The sequence below is a fragment of the Phalacrocorax aristotelis genome, chromosome 2 (assembly GCF_949628215.1).
Source record: "Phalacrocorax aristotelis chromosome 2, bGulAri2.1, whole genome shotgun sequence".
Taxonomy (NCBI): Eukaryota; Metazoa; Chordata; class Aves; order Suliformes; family Phalacrocoracidae; genus Phalacrocorax; species Phalacrocorax aristotelis.
In genome coordinates, this window is record NC_134277.1 from 10,916,913 (window position 1) to 10,935,762 (window position 18,850).

At 39.5% G+C, this 18,850-nt stretch overlaps 1 protein-coding gene across 3 annotated transcripts in view; it reads right to left on the minus strand.

Annotated features, from left to right (window-relative positions):
• PTPRN2 (protein tyrosine phosphatase receptor type N2) overlaps positions 1–18,850 on the minus strand; it is a 670,936-nt gene that overhangs the window by 374,554 nt on the left and 277,532 nt on the right. For all 3 annotated transcript variants that reach the window (XM_075082381.1, XM_075082380.1, XM_075082379.1), the window contains one exon: positions 6,136–6,222. In XM_075082381.1, the coding sequence (XP_074938482.1) occupies positions 6,136–6,222 (87 nt within the window). The remainder of the gene's footprint in view (positions 1–6,135; positions 6,223–18,850) is intronic.

An 18,850-nucleotide genomic window follows, 5' to 3' on the forward strand; every position in this document is an offset into this window, starting at 1 on the left:
GTTCAAGTTCTTTTCACTGAGATGGTTGGCTGGCTTTTCAAATTGTATTTATTCCAGCCCAACCATTTGAGCCCTTCCGAAGAACAAGAATAATGATAGGTATTGTTTGGTCATGTAAGGCCTTTTCTTTGAAAAGGAAGTAGAAAGTGTCTCTAATTCCACTACTTGAAAACAGAGATTTGAAGCATGGCAAGAATGTGCTTGTAGCTATCATCATGATAAGCCTTCCAAATTCAAGCTTTTGTTAGATCACTTTTTACATAAAAATATGTAAAAAACCATAGCTGACGCTAAGGACATACTACAGTATAATAGGAAAAATCAATCTTGACTGACTTCATATCTGGATATACAGTCTTTCTTTTCAAAGTGTTTTTTCAGCTGGATCCCTGACATCCAAGGGTGAGTGGTGGTCAAGTAGTGGAGAAGACCAATATTTTCAGGGGCCTCAACTTCATTTTTATCAAACTTCAGGAAGTATGTTGCAAATAAGGTATGGAACTATAAAGATGTGAAGGTCCTACCAGTACTTTGCATTCTGCTGGTACCATCCAGCTCTGCCTCAGATTCAGATTCAGACTCAGTTCATTTGAAGCCAAGTTATTTCAGGCAGGTTTGTTTTTTACAGACTAAGTAACATGGTCTAAACTGCGAGCTGACTTCTGGGACTGCTGGGACTGCTGGACACTTAGAATGGTAATTGAAGCCAATGGGATCCCTGTCTCAATAAGTGAAGTTCTTTACAGAAGAGGCTGAATAAGCTATACACTGAGACATCAGACTGGACACCTCATATTAGCAAATGTTTTGACATTAATCTCTTAACACATAACTCCAGCTCTGTATGGTCCTAATAATACCTCATATCTCATGTAAGTATATCTGTTCATGTTTGTCCAGCATTTTGATAGTGTGGTGAAGAGCACCATCCAAAAGAACAAACCAAAACAAGAAGAAATGTGTTTTCTGACCTCAAAGCAGGATTTGAATAATGTTCAATAAATAAAACTTGAAGCCTCACATTAAACAATGAAAATAAAATGAAACATTAAGGAGTTGCTCATTACTGAGCATTTATTTCCTACATATGGAATAAGACAGAGGGTTGCAGAAAAATACACAGGTATGATCAAATATTTCAAGACTATATCATAATTAGTCTTTATCAAAAGATTGATATTTCTGGTCAGAAAAAAAACCGATTTGCTTTCACTCCAAAATCAATATTTTGTTTATTCTTAGCACCAAAATAAAAGCTTTTTCCTTATAGACAAACTTAGTTACATTTTGAAACTAGTGATTATTTTGAATTTAAAAATTATAATGTTATATTTTCTAAATGTCAAACCACACTGCTATGGCTGCTACAAATTTTGAAAAGTATTTTTCAGCTGAAGCCTCCGTACAGTTTCCATACATACCTTCAGTTAACCTGAGTTTTCATTTTTCATGTAATAAACTATTCAAGTAAAACACTGAATTCACCTCTAGTCTCAGTGTGGGTGGGGAGAGCCGTCAGGTGAAAGCTGAACAACCAACCCAAGGACTGGGAGTTTGAGCTTTAGACTCTGAAAGACTAGTGATTTGGTCTTTTAACTTACCTTTGGATGTACTATATAGATGCAACCAACTGTACATGATAACGGAATACTGGTTAAGTTTAATAGCTTTGCAATCCAGGATACTATATTAGATAATCAGAATCAGCTCTTTCAATTTGAAAAATCTATTTATAGTAGCACTTGAAATTTAGCATGGGCACTCTTTAGTTATGTCAGAAGGCAAAAATTACAAAGATGGCCATTAAGATGAACAGGTGGAGGAAGCCAAAGCAGTAGAAAAAAATGGGGGAAAAAGAGACACCTAGAGCAAGAGATCCTCAGTGGCAATAGGGAAAATCACGTAAAGCTAAAGAGAGAAATAAGAAGGAAAAGAAAAAAATCAGTGCTACTGAAGCATCTGTCAGAGAATGTAAAATTCAGCTGAAAATCTCGCTCTTAACTGGAGGCTGAGAATGGTTGGATATGCAGTCTGAAATACTATGAAATCAGAATAATCTGTTTTCTTTCCATACAAAGGTATTCAGCTAAGCTTAGATCTGAAACCCGCCCTTAGCGATCTTCTCAGTAAATACCCCGAGTATGAGAACATTAAATAAAAATTCAGAAATAATTCGTATACTCCCCAGAAACCAAATAAATAATGTATCTTCTAGTTCAATGGCTTTGACTATAGATTCTGAGTGTCCTTTCCACTACGCTTTCAGTTTAGCTTACAGATTTCACTATTTTTATTATATTTGGATGTTTCTTGATAATCTTTCATGTTTGTAAGTTTACCCTATAATGTGTGAAGAACTGTAATTACATGAAGAAAGTCAACGCTGCAGATTGCAGAGTGGTAAAATTATTTTTTTAAAATAAACACAAACCCTTCTAACAGTACTAGCCACCTGACTTCAAACCATGATACCAGTCCAACAATCAATCACCGGGGGCATTGGACACCCATAATTAGATTATAAAATCATAACTATAGTCATTTTACGTCTGCTTGCATAATTACATCAGCATGCTAATACCCTTTTAATGGTCTCTAATGATGTAATAAGAAATAATGGAATTTATGTGACAGCTACATAACCATTAACAAAACATATTAAGCATAACTATTACTTCCATAAAGATTCAGGCTGTATCCAAAAGTGACAGCTAACATGTTGGATCTTTTCTTCAACACTGAAATATTTCTAATTATGAATTCCCCAAATCTATTCCCACTCATCTGCTTCACAGGGTGAACAAAGTTTATGTCAATGCCACCTTGACAACAAACCAACTGTAGAAGTGGACTGAATGCTCTGGGAGCCAAGCCTGAGGCTATACTGTGAATTGCAGGACATCGGTTAAAGTTGGCAGGATTGTGAACAAGAGAAGATGAAATAAACTGATTACTACTGTGCATCAACTAATCCAGAACTAACATGGGAATCAGTAGGAATCTATGGTGAAAGCAATTTTTCACTTACCAAACTCCAAAGCACAGGAAAACACTAAAAATAAAAGGAAGAACAAAAGATATTTGCAGACAAAACTACCTAAAGGTAGTAATATAGTTGTAAAGGAGAATCTTTAATTTTCTTTTTTTTTTTTTTTCTTCAGAGAAAAGGACAAGGATCTCTTCATTGAGAATTTAAAGAACTTTAGAACAACTCACCACTCACCCTCTCCTCGGTTCTTACACAATTCCGGTTGAATGCTATGGCTTTGTCTACACTCTCAAATCAACCCTGTGATTCTCATTATTATGTCTTTACTCTGAAATCTTTCCAATAGTCTAAAAAATTCAGGCCTACACTGTTACTTTCTTACCATTTAGAATTATTGGAGGGAAAAGAGAGAATGGAAAATTTTACACCAAGCTAATACTCAGGTCAGACTTCAAAGTACACAGTTTAAGAAACTGAATTCCTAAGAAAAAGCGTACTTTCAGTTGCCAGTAAAATAGAATAATTTGAATCACCCACAATGCCTTAGACCAAGTAAAAAAGCATATTGCCTGAGAGGCCTCATTTTCACACTTTGATATGTCAAAGGTGGATTAGGAATAACCATGTGCTAGTTTTGGCTGAGAAGGGGTTAATTCTCCTCACTGTGGGGGTCGGCTGCCTTTCCAGCTTCCCGCGCTCTGCCGCGTGGCGGGGGGGGGGGCTGGGAGGGGCAGGGCCGTGGTGGGGGCGGCTGACCCCGACTGGCCAATGGCAGGTTCATTCCATACCACGTGACACCATGGCCAGTATATTGAGGGGGGGCAGTGGCAGCGCGGGGGCGGCGCGGCGTCGGGTCGGCGGGCGGCGAGCGGCTGCAGCGCGGGTGGTTTGTTTCGGCGGTTCGTTCCCCCTCCCCCCTCCCTTCCCCCCACCCCGGGGTTTCGCACCTCTCGTTGTTCTCCTTTACATTGCATTTCTATTGTTATTTCTTTTAATTTTCATTATTAAACTGTTCTTATCCCAACCCACGAGCGTTACCCTTCTGATTCTCTCCCCCATCTACCGGTGGGGGAGTGAGCGAGCGGCTGTGTGGGGCTGAGCTGCCGGCTAAACCATGACACCGTGACACCAAGTCTTTCCTGACACCTCTCTCCATGATGCCACTCAGAAGCTGACCAGAGCCTTCAAATTCCTACAGTTTTCCAACAATGGCTGTGTAGTGATGACAAAAGAAAAAAATCAAAAAAGTGTTACTTCTTTGCTTGCTGAGGCCTTTTTCTAAAGCCTCTACTACTGCTATATCAGCTCCATGTTTCTTCAGCATTTAATGGGTTTAACTTTTGTGAGTCAAAGCTTCTCATTTTCTTGAGTAAAGAAAATTTGTTATGGATGGATTCTTCACTAAATTGAGATTTGGGATAATCTTTCACAGATTTATAGATCTTTTAAAAAGGCAAACACTGTGTTTGTGTTGACAGAATATTTGGTCCTGTTTGGAGATGCTATCATTCAAAACACAGTTTTAAAATACTGACCATACAATACAAGTATTTTTGGTACAGGCACATGACTGGATATTAATGGACACAAAATAACTAGTTTTCCTAATGTTTCACATCAAAAACAAAAAAAGGAAACGGTTGTTCATAGCTAGCTATATCACTGGAGGGATATTTTTCATTACAGAACAAATCTATAGCCTGCCATTGCAATGTTGTTGTGATTTATCAAATGATAAAAAAATAACCAAAAGGCTTTATGCTAACAGTTAGAAAGGTAGGTGAAAGTGCTCTTGTACTCTAAATGTATGAAGTTAACGAAGCAGAACCCATTGATTCCAGCAGAGAAATTGTTCCATGGGATTACCCCTTAAAGTGTGAAGCAGACTTTATTTGCTAGTATTCAAAGTCAAGGTTGCAAATTCTTTTTACAAGGAACACCATATAATATTTTCACTTTTCCTAATTTCAAAACTCAGTTTTCATAAAAAACACATTTCATAAAATACAAGCAAAAAGACTTTCAGCAATACAAAGAATTGTTCTATCAAACAAAATATGGGAATATTTTCCTTCTAAACAATAAAAGCCAATATGTCTGGCATTTGCCAGATTTCTAAAAAGATTTTCTCTCCAGTGGTCTATTTCTACCTCCATACACAGTAATAGAAGAGGTAGAATTTTTTTCCAAATAATAACAAACACTTCCACTAAAGACTATGGCTTAAACCACAGTATTAAACAATGAATTACATTCACTGGAACTGAAGGTTAAACAAAAGCTGATGGCAGCATGAGTAAGGCTGAGAAAGATGTTGCACTTCAGCAACCTGATCCATGGGCCAAAACAAGCAGCCCCAAACCCTCTGAAACATAGGCAGGAACTGGATGCTACCCAGACATCAGCTATTTCCTGCGTGCCAAGATGTGACTTCTTTCCAGCAAGCTGTCAAAAACCTCCCACAGCTGACCCTTCTTTTCCATTACTTTTCTATCAAACTATTTTTATTTTCTGTTTTAAAAAGGAAGAATTAAGTTTTGTGAGGTAAATGTTCCTACCAAGGTGATTTCAGAAAATCCCCAGTCTAAAATCTTTTACTGGACATGGCAAATCATAACTTCCTCGTTCAGGAGATTAACATGCAGAGCATTCATCAGTATGAATCATATGAAGAAAAACAGTAGTTCAACATAGCTGAACTCCCTGTGACTTGTTAAATGAGTAGCTGACCAAGCGGCATGACCTAGTGTGCCATGTGCAAGACTCAAGGTCGGGACCCAAGTTCTTATCCATCTCTGATGTCATTTTCCCTCTCAGCAACACTGGGTATAATGACCCTTCACAAGCCTTTCCTTACCTAGAAACTGTTAAATAAAGTTGGTAACATTTTTACAGCTCTTTGAACAGACTATTTTTTCCCTATGGAAGCAAAGGAAAATATCAGTCTTTATATATATATTTTTTTTTAAATAATTTGTTTCTAACTGTGTGTAGGGGACATTTTAAAGATCATTGTGATATTTTTTGTCTCTCACATGCTGTCATTAATTCTGGCATTAAAGAGTAGATATTCCCTGGTAAGACAAACTACTCAAAAACAATAAGAAATCCAATAAAATAAAAAGGGGTGAATTCCATGTACGTACTTGACATCATCGAAGACACTCATCTGCAGCTTCAGGAGATCTGCCACTTCCTTTATTAACTCCAAGCCCTTTTCCACACTCAGGGGGCTGTTGAAAGGGAGCAAGAAAACAGAGCATTACAAAAATGGAACTCATCAATACTTGAGAGGCTAAAAGTCCCAAAAGAGTTATCACCTTGGCCTCTTAGAGTCTGAAAGCCACCACTAACTGTATTCCTGTCACATAGTGATCATGATATCAAGGGAATTGGGATCAGGTGCTTCTTCAGGCATGATGAATCACCTGAATTTTCCAGCAATAAGACAAACAATAAGGTGTAAATGGAATTGTTAGGAAGTGTAATGGGTCCATGATGCAGCAACCAGTTCATCTCAGTCCTCAATAAAAAATGTAATAAAGTGAAAGGACAGAAAGAGAGAAAAGGATTGACGAGACAAGGAGGGAAACAAACAATGAAACTTAAATTGCAGGCTCGGTATCAAATGGACAAGGGAAAAGCATATTTTTAAATTCATTAGCTTTTAAAATGAATCTCTGCCCAGTGAAAGGATACAAAATTATTAGGGATTTGAAAGTAAACAATGGGGTAAGGCACACAGTCCAGAGGACACTGATTAGATAGCTAGGATTTAGTTTGGTGTGTGCACGCACTGCTGACAGAACCCCCTTTAAATCTTTTTAACCTTTGTCAATGCCACATTTACATTTTTTTCATTTAGAAAACAGGTTGCAATCAAGCACAAGAGGACCACTATCATTTAAAAAAGCACTTACCTAGATGCAAAATTTATATTTGCAAAAATTTCAGGTTATTGGAATTGTTACAACTCTAAAGATGCATTAGGAACACTCTGTCCCTAATATACAGATCATAGCTTGTTTAGTTGTTCAGTATTGTGGAATGAAACACTGAAGAATTAAGAAGTATTAAGAAAGTAAAAAGATAATTAAATGATATAGCAATGTCCAGTGAGGACAACAGACACAACATTCTCTGCCTAAATTATGATTATAGAATTATTCTCAACATTGTTAAAACTGCAAAGATCATTAAATTAAACCTTACAAGCCTGATACTTATCTAACTTATGCCACAGTAAATCAGAAACAACTTTGATGAGACTACCCCAGGGGAAAAAAACGTTCTGTATTTTTTCCTTCAAGGATTTATAACAAGTAGGAGAAGGATGTGTCAAAAAAAGTATGTACTACTAGACATGATCTTTTCAGCTGGACTAAGGGAGGAAAAAACATTTTTTTCAAAGCTCTGTACTGAGGTTATTATTTCTGTTTCACAGTGAAAGTTTCTTAATCTAATTTGATACCACGGTAATCATTGCCACAATTTTATTTATTGTCTGCAATGAGCACTGTTTATTTATTTATTTATTGCACTGGGTTCTGCATACACTGCCCTAAGGGCACCTGTATTTAAATAATGGGATGTCTCATGTGGATCTCGGTTAGGATGGAATTGCTCAACCTCCCTTCATGCTACTAACCCAAAATACCCAAGAGACCTCCTGTCACACAAGCAGAGGTAGCCCCTCAAGGCACCAGATAAATTTAGGGTTTTTCTAGATGTCTAAGACAGAAATGTTCTTCGTGAAAGTAACAAAAGAATCTGATTGTTTCTGTAAGGAAAAAAATGTACTGTAGATTATTCATAAACCCCCTATATTTCAAGGACTGACAGTAGGTAGAAATGTGATTATTCCCATCACTCTGAAAGCAGATTGTCATAGTGAATCAGGGGCTTATGTGTTAATTAAATCTTTTCTCCCAAAGATGTTGGCTTAAATTTTATGGAAATGATTGGTGTCAGCAAGTGGGCTTTTACTGTAATAGCAATACTACGCAGCGGTGCAGGCAGTGTCTGCTGTGTACACTGGTGTCGTTTTCTAACGAAGAGAGTCTCATTTGTAAAAGCTGAACCTCCTACTCCCTGCTCACCCCTCCTCCCCTGAAAAATCATTCCGCAGCTTTAAAAACAAGGTATGCTGCTACAAGCCAATGTAGGAACAGTAATGGGGGACATAATTAGAGCATTTGAATGCTACAACCCAGCAAGAACGCTGGAGAGAAAATGGTGCTGGAAGGCCATTCCTTTGCAAGCCTGGGCATCCAGCAGTAGTCTTAGTAACTCTCACCCAATACCAAACTAAAATGCACAGGTTCACAAACTCGTAGTTTCTTAGGCTAAGACATTATCATTCATAACAGCACAAGAAAGCTGCAGAACCAGTACTTTTTGGTACCAGTACTATTATTGATCACACTATCACATTTGAGGATTCACATTAAGAATGATTAATTTACATAATGATATTTCCCAATGCAATTTTTCCAACTTCTTAATGTTGATACATACTAGTACTGTTTATTACAGTTATGTGACAGTTGTACTGTAGGAGAGTTGAATATTCAAAACCTTTCTCTAAAATTTCCAGAACACCATTCTCTACACTCTGTTTCTTGGCTTTTGTTTAGCGTTGCATGTTGCTCAGTGTTGTACAGTTTGTACAGTGGTTGCCTTTAGCTTTTTTTACACATAGACAATAAACCATTCCCACCAGCACGTTAAGCAAACTAGCCTGCATTGCAACCGCACCGTACACTGACATCACCTATCTGATTTCAGGTTTATACAAGGACTGTTACCAGAAGACAACTTGCAAACATCACCTATCCTCCTGCCTGTAGCCCTCCCACACATCCCCAGTGCAAGCACACAGTACTCGTGGAACAGCTGCTATTTGTGATCTTTCACGTACTATGCTTGGGTTTTGGCTTACTTGATTCAGTTCTACACAGGAAGAAGATTCTGTATTATGGAGAGGGGTTTTTCTTATGAATATGATCCATCTATTGATTGTGAGGGTTCAACAACTATAAAATTAATTCAGAGGAAAGTGTTACATAAACCAAGAAAGAAAGAGAAGAAATAGTTATTCAGTTAAGGAATGAATAGTGAGATACTCCAGACAGAAATTGTAATAATAGAAAGAAGACTCTTGAGGCAACCCTGGCAATGAAACTATTTTCTCAAGGCCAAAGACTTGGAGGAACACTAAGGGTGGGTTTAGGGTTCACACTACTTTGTCTGAATTGTCAGGATGGTCATTTCAGTTCCCGATAGTCAGGGACGAGAGAGGGAAACCTCTTTTTGGTGACAGGCCTTGCTGGCATTCGGAGCAGCACAGCATAGAGTGAGTCTCTGGGCTACGGCCTCTCAGTTTCCAGACATACTACGACACAGGTCCAAGTTATATGCATTATCTTTCTGGAGCCTGTGAGAACAACACATTTCAGTACACCAGTAATGGCGAACCCTTAAAACAAAAATCACAAGTTAGATAGGCCTCAGAGGTACAAAGCATGTACTGGAAAAAACAAAACCAGCACAAGCCCTACCCATGGATGCTATTTATGCTTTGCAAGTTCTCTTGAGGCTGGCTAACCCTTTCTGTGTCAAAGAAAATTAATGGCTCTTGCAGTGCCTTTAGCAGTCCTTCTTGATTTTACCACTACTTTTTCTGATCGCCTTGAAGGTTTCTGATCACCTTAGATCTAGGTTTTGGCCTTGGGAAGAATAAACTGTTGGATGGCATAGAACCTTTTTGCAGATGACATAGCTGTTGCCAGCTTAGATCTTGAGATAGTGGTTACTTTGGGTTTCCTACCTTTGCTGTCATTTCACTTGCTGTAGATTTCTGCATCTTCTTTCAAGTTAACTGTGCTAAGATATGATAATAGCAGCTAAAACAAAATGTGATACATCTCACAGTTTAAAATCATTCTTTTGAGGTCCTATTTAGGTTTCCAGCTCCAGTTCTCCACAGCTTGGAAGATGATAGAGAGTCAGAAAGTGTAGAAAATTCATGTACAACTGACTTTGTTCCATTGCTTTATCTCCTGATGCCACCTCTATCAGTGAGGGGTAGCCTAAATACTATTTTTCAGTTGACAGATTCAGACCCTACTGAACCAGTAGCAGAACTCTGTCTCACTCAGATGCCAATCTCAGTCTCATATTATTTGTAGAATATACTTTGTTTGACAGGTTAATGACAATGAAGAAATAAATGGAGAATAAAATATAAATATTTCCTTTGGGGTTTATGAAGATATACGTACATATAGTTTTAAAGTCTGGCAGAGTGTCATCTGCAAAATATTTCACTGCTGCTTTTGTTTAATCTCACTTTTCAGGGCACAGCTCTTGCACTATTTAGTTATACCTGCTGGAGCATATGGCTCATATCTCTGCTAAAAATAGCCAATGTTATATGGTAGTACTACATTATCCCTTCAGATGAAATGACACCCTAGCTCTGCACAAGACACTGATGTCATAGTTTAACATCATGACATAACCATGAAAACTTCCCTGTCCATTTTAACGATGTGAAAAATAAATAATCCAATCCATACCAACTTGTGTGAGCTAAAATAATGATGAGCCAATCAGCTCCCTACAACTTCATCAGGAGTTTTGTCTAACAACAAAAAAACCCAAAACTAAGCTATAAGGTTGTTTTATTTAGAGATTAATATGAAATGAAAGTACAGGAATAAATATCTCTTTAATGTGAGCTGCTGGGCATGTCTAAATATTAGTATAATCCATTTAAATGCTCAGGAGTGCATTTGGGAGCCCAGCTTTATGTAATTGTTTGTTAAAATGTTTCCACAAAGTGTACTGGACACTGAATACAGGAAAATTAGATTGCCTGGTGAAAATAATATTCTGTATCTTCCAATACCTAAATCCCTCCCAGTGAGGGAGCTGAAAACAGAAATATTCTAAGGAACAATCCACTTGCAGGGGTAATTTAAATAATAGAACATTGGATTATCATCTTTCTCTGCTACTGTTTATTAAAGATTTCACTTTTCATTTGCTCAACTTACAAGAAAAATATAGTGATGAGGAGTCGTTTCTAAAATCTGGTCACAGAAATTTGGCAGAATTTAGAACAGTCCCAGCAAATTATTTTCTTCTCCGTGACTGCTACAAAATGTACAGAATTTGCTAGCCATTTTTTAAAATTTATCTATGAAATCTCACTGTCTTTAGTGGTTTTATACATAAGAGAGAAAAATCTGTTGCCAAATAAATTATGAATGAGGAACAAAATATGTCTTCATCTGGAGGAGGCCTATCAAGTTACCGTGGTCAAGACATCTTCCTGACCCTCAATTTCACTATCCATAAAATGAAGGAAATGATACCAACTTTCTTTGTCAGATACCTAGTATTGCTATACAGAAGACTTATTATTTGACTTGCATTCCTTCTGGACCTAAGAATAGAAATAGTAGCACTATTAGCTGTCCCTAAAGGCTATATATACTTCTCCCTACCAAATATGGAGAAGATGTTGTAGTAGTGAATACCACATAACCTGAAAATTAACTTTTAGTTACAGTGAAAACTTTCCTCATTCTGCTACCAAAAATTTTCTTCCAAACTTTTTCAGCATAGGGGATCTCACTGGTTTTAGAGCACATCTGGCTGCTTTTAAAGGATATTTAGAGCACATACATCCAGGTGAATAAAACTTCTCCCTCACAGGTGAGTTAGTAGCCTTGCCAAATGCCTGCTGTGGTGTGCTGGTTTTGGGTGGGGTAGGGTTAATTTTTTTCACAGTAGCTCTTATGGGGCTATGTTTTCACTTTGTGCTGAAAACAGTGTTGATAACACATGGATGTTTTAGTTCCTGCTGAGCAGGGCTTACACAGAGTCAAGGCTTTTTCTGCCCCTCACACCATCCCACCAGCGAGGGGCTGAGGGGGCACAAGAAGCTGGGAGGGGACACAGCCAGGACAGCTGACCCCAAATGACCAAAGGGATAGCCCACACCATATTACATCATGCTCAGCATATAAAGCTGGGGGAAGAAGGAGGAAAGAGAGGACATTTGGAATGACTGCATTTTGTCTTTCTGAGTAACCATTACACGTGGTGGAGCCCTGCTTTCCTGGGGATGGCTGAACACCTGCCTGCCCACAGGAAGGAGGGAATGAATGCCTTGTTTTGCTTTGCTTCTGTGCGCAGCTTTTGCTTTACCTATTAAACTGTCTTTATCTCAACCCACGAGTTTTCTCACTTTTACCCTCTGATTCTCTCCCTCATCCCACCACAGGGGAGAGAGCGAGTGGTTGTGTGGGGCTTAGTTACCAGCTGGGGTTAAACCACGACATGCAGGCAAACAGAGTAGGAGGCAAGAGTTTTATGGACCAGATGTGCTTCACAAATGGCCAATTCAACCACTCAACAAAAGAGTAGTGCTGACTCTCAAGACCAGTTCAGCTTCATGCTGCAATTATCCAAACAATGCTACAAACTGATGCCACATTTCCAAGAAATATCCAAGATAAACTACAAATCTGATGAGTGAGAACGACCACTTTGAATAATGGACTGTCTATTTTTGACCTGGACCTAATGATTTATGCATTCAAGGCTCAAAGCTTCCCCTTCTGGTTAAAGAACAAGAAGGAAACATGTAAATGAAGAAGTTCTGTGGGGAGTGACACTGGCAGCATGGCCAGCTCTGCATGCTGAGCTAAATGGAGCTCAAACTCTAATAAAAGCCAGTGGGCAATGTCAAAAGGAACAAGAGGAAAAACAGAAGTAAACAATGATGAAAACTACATGTTCTGTATTTCCCAACATGCCTGTCAAAACAATCCCATAAACTGATCCATTTTGGTATTGAAAAATCTAATCCAGTTATACAGATGGCTTGATTGCTAGCATTTGCCAAGCCTGCTCTCAGCCCAAGGAGAGCAACACGTAGCTCAATGTTATGCTGAGGTTATGTCACTCACAAGCAGTTGCTCTTATTTGCTTTTCCTTCTCCCAATTGCCAGGTGTCTTCGGAAACCCACTTACTGAACTCTGAAATGCTGCCTTAGCACCGTCATTCAAATTATGTATTGTCTTTACCAGACTACCTAGTGCCCTTCCAATACTCTGTTTAGCAATTGTAATGCAGCACTATAATGGACGTCCAGTCAGCCCTGTCAGATTAGTTCAACTGAATCATTTTCTGCAAAAATGAAGAATAATCTACAGTACAGAAATAGGCCTGACATTGTGAATTGCACTCCTTAAACCTAAATGCCAGTGTAATCCCCAGTGAAATCATAAGTAAGGTAGGTTTCAATCCACCTAAAATTTGCTTAAATTGGGACACGGGCAGTGAAGGCCCGTTTGCCCATTTTTAAGAGTGCTGAGAGCTGCCCTAAAATTGTGATTCTGTGATTCTGTGATTTCTCTACAGCCTGAAAGTTGCCCGAGTGCTTAACTACAGTCCTCTCAGCAGTATCAGAAAGTACATTTTCTGGGGAGGTAAATGCCACTCTCTCACGCAGCCTCTGTTTTGCTATCCAAACTCAATCACAGTGGCATCTCCACCTATTTCCCCTGGAGAAGACTCAAAAGCTTTGCTGCACCTGTGTTCAGCTTGAACAGTATTGAATCCACATCTCAACCAGAGGAAGGTAGAACCTGAACCCAGCACCTAGGACTTTTGGGGAGGAGACATTTTTTATTTAGACTAATATTTACTTTAAAAACACTTTCAATATTTACTAATGTAAAATACACACATGCTCAAAAACTAAGTTTGGACCAGCAGCCTTCCTTCTGAGTGCTGCAAGTTGAGAGTCATGTTTTCTCTTGCATGTTGTCTATCTTCCTCTGTTGCTTTTATGCCTGAAGATGAACTGCTGGGCCATCAGGAGGACGATGGACAGTGCTATTACTCAGGTATACAGAGCACTCTTCCAGAATGTGGGAGTTAAAACTGCTCAGAATAACTTCAGTAAGATCTCTTCCATCTCCTGCTTCACTTTCTAACCCCTGCAGTAATAAGCAGGAGACAGGCAGAAGATACTACACATGGTGCCTTTCAGTAGAGGAGCACTAGACACACTGGATTACAGAATACCCTACTTGTTTGGCATGTTTCAGTGAAACAGGGAGATACTTTGCAGCCTGGACTGTCTTCTGGAGTCTCCAAAAGTCCCTTCTAATTAGCGGAGGAAAGGAAGTGCCCAACCTCCCTGTGTGGATATGTCTTCACTTGCCTCTCAGGGACCTCAGTGGTGTCAAATGAAGTGGATGATACCCCCATCCTTGGGGAAGATGTGCAGCATTCAGCAGCTCTAAGTTTGGCACCTAAATGAGGCAGTCTGGCATTCACCCTAAATTCTGAAATAACAGCATTTCAGCTTTAAACATAGAAATATGCCTTAAAGGGAAAAGGTATTTGCCACATGGATAACAAGACAGATACCCAAAGCTCTTGAAAAGAGAAGCTGAATGGACTAAATCTGTTGAAGAATTTAAATTCAGCAATCAACTTTTATTAAACAATGAGAGGTACATGCAGATTATCCCCTGCAGGTGAAAGCATTGGGCTAGAACTGTAAGATTCTTTCTCAACTGGGTCTTTATCCCACAGATTCACAAGTTAGCAAAAATACTCTACCAGAAGACCTAGTCTGACAATCATCTGGATGGGTTTATCAAAGATCAATGTCTTCTAGTGCTGGTACTTTGCTCTAGAAGCTAACCTGAGGCTTGAGCTGACAAACATAATTTTGTTGGGTCTGCCCACCTCTGTATTTATTTTGAGTGTTTATATCTAAGATTTTTTTAACAGTCATTCACTTAGTAGTCACACACAGGAGCTCCTTTCATGTTGAATATTTTCTTTTTTTAGTACTGATCTTAGATACTTTTTGTTTTCCTCTAGTCTTTTTAAATATAGAATTTTAAGAAAGATGCATTCCATAGCTTAAAATAATTATTTAAGAAAGTTCCACCTGGCCATTTTTCAAAAATGTGTCTGTGCATTGACATCATATTGGCTTCCTCTCATTGACACGGCAACAGTCTATAATAGTATCACTTTCATAATATGCAGCACAGCCTCCTTAGTACTGCAGATAAAAAGCTAAACCTAAAAAAAACCAAACCCCAAAGTTCAGAAATATGGGTCGGGAATACCATATGGAATGCTTTAGAGAGTCAAATAAAGAGGTCACCTTTAGGATGAATAATGTTGAGGACTAGTTTTCTCTGGCTGCTAAAACCATTGGCAGCAGCACGGGCATTGACTAGGCTGCAGGCAAATTCCCTGCTGGTGGGAAGCTGGGAGGAGCAGCCCGGCCAGCTCCAGCACAAGCTGCCATCCTCCCTCCATGTCTGGAAAACAGCAGGTGAATTTGTCACAGGGCTCAGGCTGAGTGATGAGTCTCTGAGGTGTATGGAGATGCTGCGGAGCTTCTTTGAAATGACTTACAGATATGCTAGGAATTGTCTGTTTGCTTATTATTTGCTCTAATGAATACAAAAGATTAAACCCAGTAGAGGAGGGTGTGTGTGTCTATTTGAACAGGCGACAGTAGCTTTAGCATTTAACCACCCACCTTCACGGGCCAGTGTCTCCTCTCTGAGTGCATTGCTTGGCAAGAACAAGCAGAGGAGCCAGAACGCCAGGACTCGAGCAGTGCCCCTCCATGGGCAAGGGGCTGGTGCATACCAGCTATGACTGCTTTGCCTGTTAAAAGCAGTCAGGAGAAAAGGGTAAAGAGGGGGAAAGCAACTTCCAGTTCCTACTGCTGGGGTCAAGAAGGAGAGAGAAAAGCAATTGCTGAAGGGAGCACATCCCCAGCAGTACATACTAACCCCAGACCTTGAGTCAGCTCTCAGCAGCAGCCAGCAGCACAAGACGGAAGGTTATTCTAAAGCACCTTGGACATGCTACTGCCTGATTTTCTTAAGATTTTCTTAAGCCAGCAGGAGATATAGAAGAGTCCAAAAATAAGACCTAAGAAATAAAATAAAGTCCAAAATAATTCTGGAGAAGTTCTGAAAGAGGGTGAGAGTCAGGTGAGCTACAACTCTCTAAGGACTACCTAAGGAGCAGTCTACCCTAGGAAAAACAATGCTGTGACAGACAGAAACCATTAGTTCTTTAATTTTTTTGTCTTGGGCACTGTTGTGTTCACACTGCTAAAACTCAAGAAAGAAAGATGTTTAAAAAGTTGTCGAGGATTCAACCTCGGCCTCAACCACCTGAAGAAAAACTTAAAAGGTGGGAGGGTTGATATGAAATTGCCGGTATTCAGGCAGTTGCTCAAAGCCCAATCAAAAAGTAGCAAAACACCCGTATTCTATCCAAGGAGTACTAGGGACACCTGACCAAATGCATGGGATTATTCCATTCCAGACCAGAATCCAACTGATTCAGTATCTGACTCCAGTAGTCAGATACTTGTACGGTGACATTTTACCCATATAAGAACCTCATGAAACACATGAACGTTGTGTTTCCAGATTGCGACGATGATCTCAGTCATGCACTCTATTTCCACATGCACCCACTACACTGCAGCCTATGCAAAGAACAGACAGATCGGAAATCAGTCCCTCTTGCCCTATACCCTGCAGCAAGGATATTCCTTCTGAAAAAAAATACATAAGATTATGGTATAATTCTACAAACAATTAGTTAACATGATTATGTATATGCTCGTTACTTATAAATATCTCTTTTTAAAATCTGCTGAAGTCTTGACCTCGGTCATATGTATTAGACTAGTTCATGTTTTAGAAATACATGGCAGGGAAATGAGCTACCTACTTCAGGATTTGCATGCCTTCTTTAAAATTTTCACATCTGAAAATATGTGCCACCACACCAAGGGCAGGATTCATGTATCTAGATACAGCAACTCTTCAAAATTTTCCACAGCCTCAGAGCCCAGACTATGAGGAGTTTTAAGAATACCTTCACCTCTCCTCTCCTCCCCCCCCCCAAAAAAAAAGGACTATTGGACTATTTTTGTTAATGTCTATTATTCTGTCACACTTATTCCAGCTGAATTTCATCTACCATTGTGCTCCTTAATCCTTCAACGCATTTAAATCCATCTGGAATTTTCCTAAATCCTCCACAGTTCTTCCTAACAGAGACAATTTGCCCATGGGGTACCACTAATCTCTCTACACGCTGAGAAGCAACAGTTCATGATGAATCTTTCTGCCCTATCTCATAACCAGTTCTTAATCCGCAGCAGCACCCTGGCCCCTGTTCTGTGACTCACTCTCCTACAGTCGTTACGAAGAGCATCCCATTTATCTCCTGTTGATTTGAAGGGTAGGTACAACTTGCAGTTTTGATGCAACAGCAGCTTTTCTCCTGGGAGACTCTGATGTATCTCATCAGAAGGTGCTTCCCTCCTGAGGGTCTTCCAGGTGTGCTGCTGCTGCGAAGGAGAAGAGAGGGTCCCTGGCACTGACTCCTGGAGGCCAGCGCTCAGTGGTTTTCAGATATAAGTAGCCAAGACTTAAAATGTGAATAGTAGCTTACCATTAATGTGGTCTCAGAGTCAGTGATCACAGCACTTCTCCACCTCAGAGAAGCCAAAAACAGAACTAGGAAAGCTTTTATTTTAAGGACACTGTTTAATTTTTTTTTCTTTTTTTTTTTTTCTGCTAAGAATAGTAAATATTTTACCAAGCAACATAATGGGAAACTCAGCTGCTGAAGTATGAAACAGAAGGATCTGAACCTCTTGGTGTGCAGATTTCAGTAGCAACTGAACTATGGAAGAGCTGCTAACGCCATCACAATAAACAGATGTAGCTTTACCAAGGCTCCTCAAGAGATTTTCGCTCCCCTCTTCCCACTGACTCCTATCTCCTGGGAACTGGCTTCATGGCACTTTCTAGCACACCAACACCACTATTCTCTGACCTGAAAGGTCACTTACCAAGCCTGGCTGATTTAGCCACCAACATCTGAGCCACGTGCCCTGCAATCCAAAGGAAAGATGTTGCATTTGCCTGAGGAGGGAATAAATGGTGTATGGTGTCATCTACACATGCCCCATGGAAGGAGTGAGTGCTCCTGCCACCTTACGTAACACACGGCATGTCAGAGAAGACATGGCAACGCAGTGACATGACTCTCCTATTCTCATCAGGTTCGCAACCACCAGTATAAAGCTATTGAATCCAGCCTTCTTCAGCTCCTCTTTTTCTAGACACAAAGGAAGTCTCACTCATCACAAGAAAGATGCATATTATCCATAGAAAGGAGAAGAAACTGAGACATTAGAGTGGTTTGCTCCAGGTCACAAAGGAGGTAAGTGACATAGCAAGGACTACTGAGAACATTTTAACATCAAAGTAATTTATAGTGTTGCCATTAAATTCTTTCTGAGCCTACCGAGCCTAAAAATACATTTAGACACCAAAATTGTATTTATTTCTCTTGTCTGGAAGTGCTTCTGAGAGTGACTCATCCGATAATCTATAATGAAAGTCTTGGGCACTGATGCTTCAAGTACATGGCATTACAGCAGCCTGCCTTGCCTGTCTGAGTCTGAGGCCTTTGTCTATGCTTCAGTGTGGTTTCATGTATCTTGAAGCATGCATTCCCAGTAAAGACTTAAAGAAGGAATGCATTTCAGCGCTAAATGGATTTAATTTGGTTTGAATGCAGTCTGTGCCTTAAATTTAGTTAAATAATGATCAATTTTGTAAATGGCTCACATTTATTCAGGATTCATGAAAGCAACCAAATAACTTCTGAGCACGGAGCTACCCACTGGGTTGTTTGAGAGCTGCCTGACTTCGCAGCACTGTTATCATAATTATTTTAAGGACACTGCAATTTTATTGCATTGG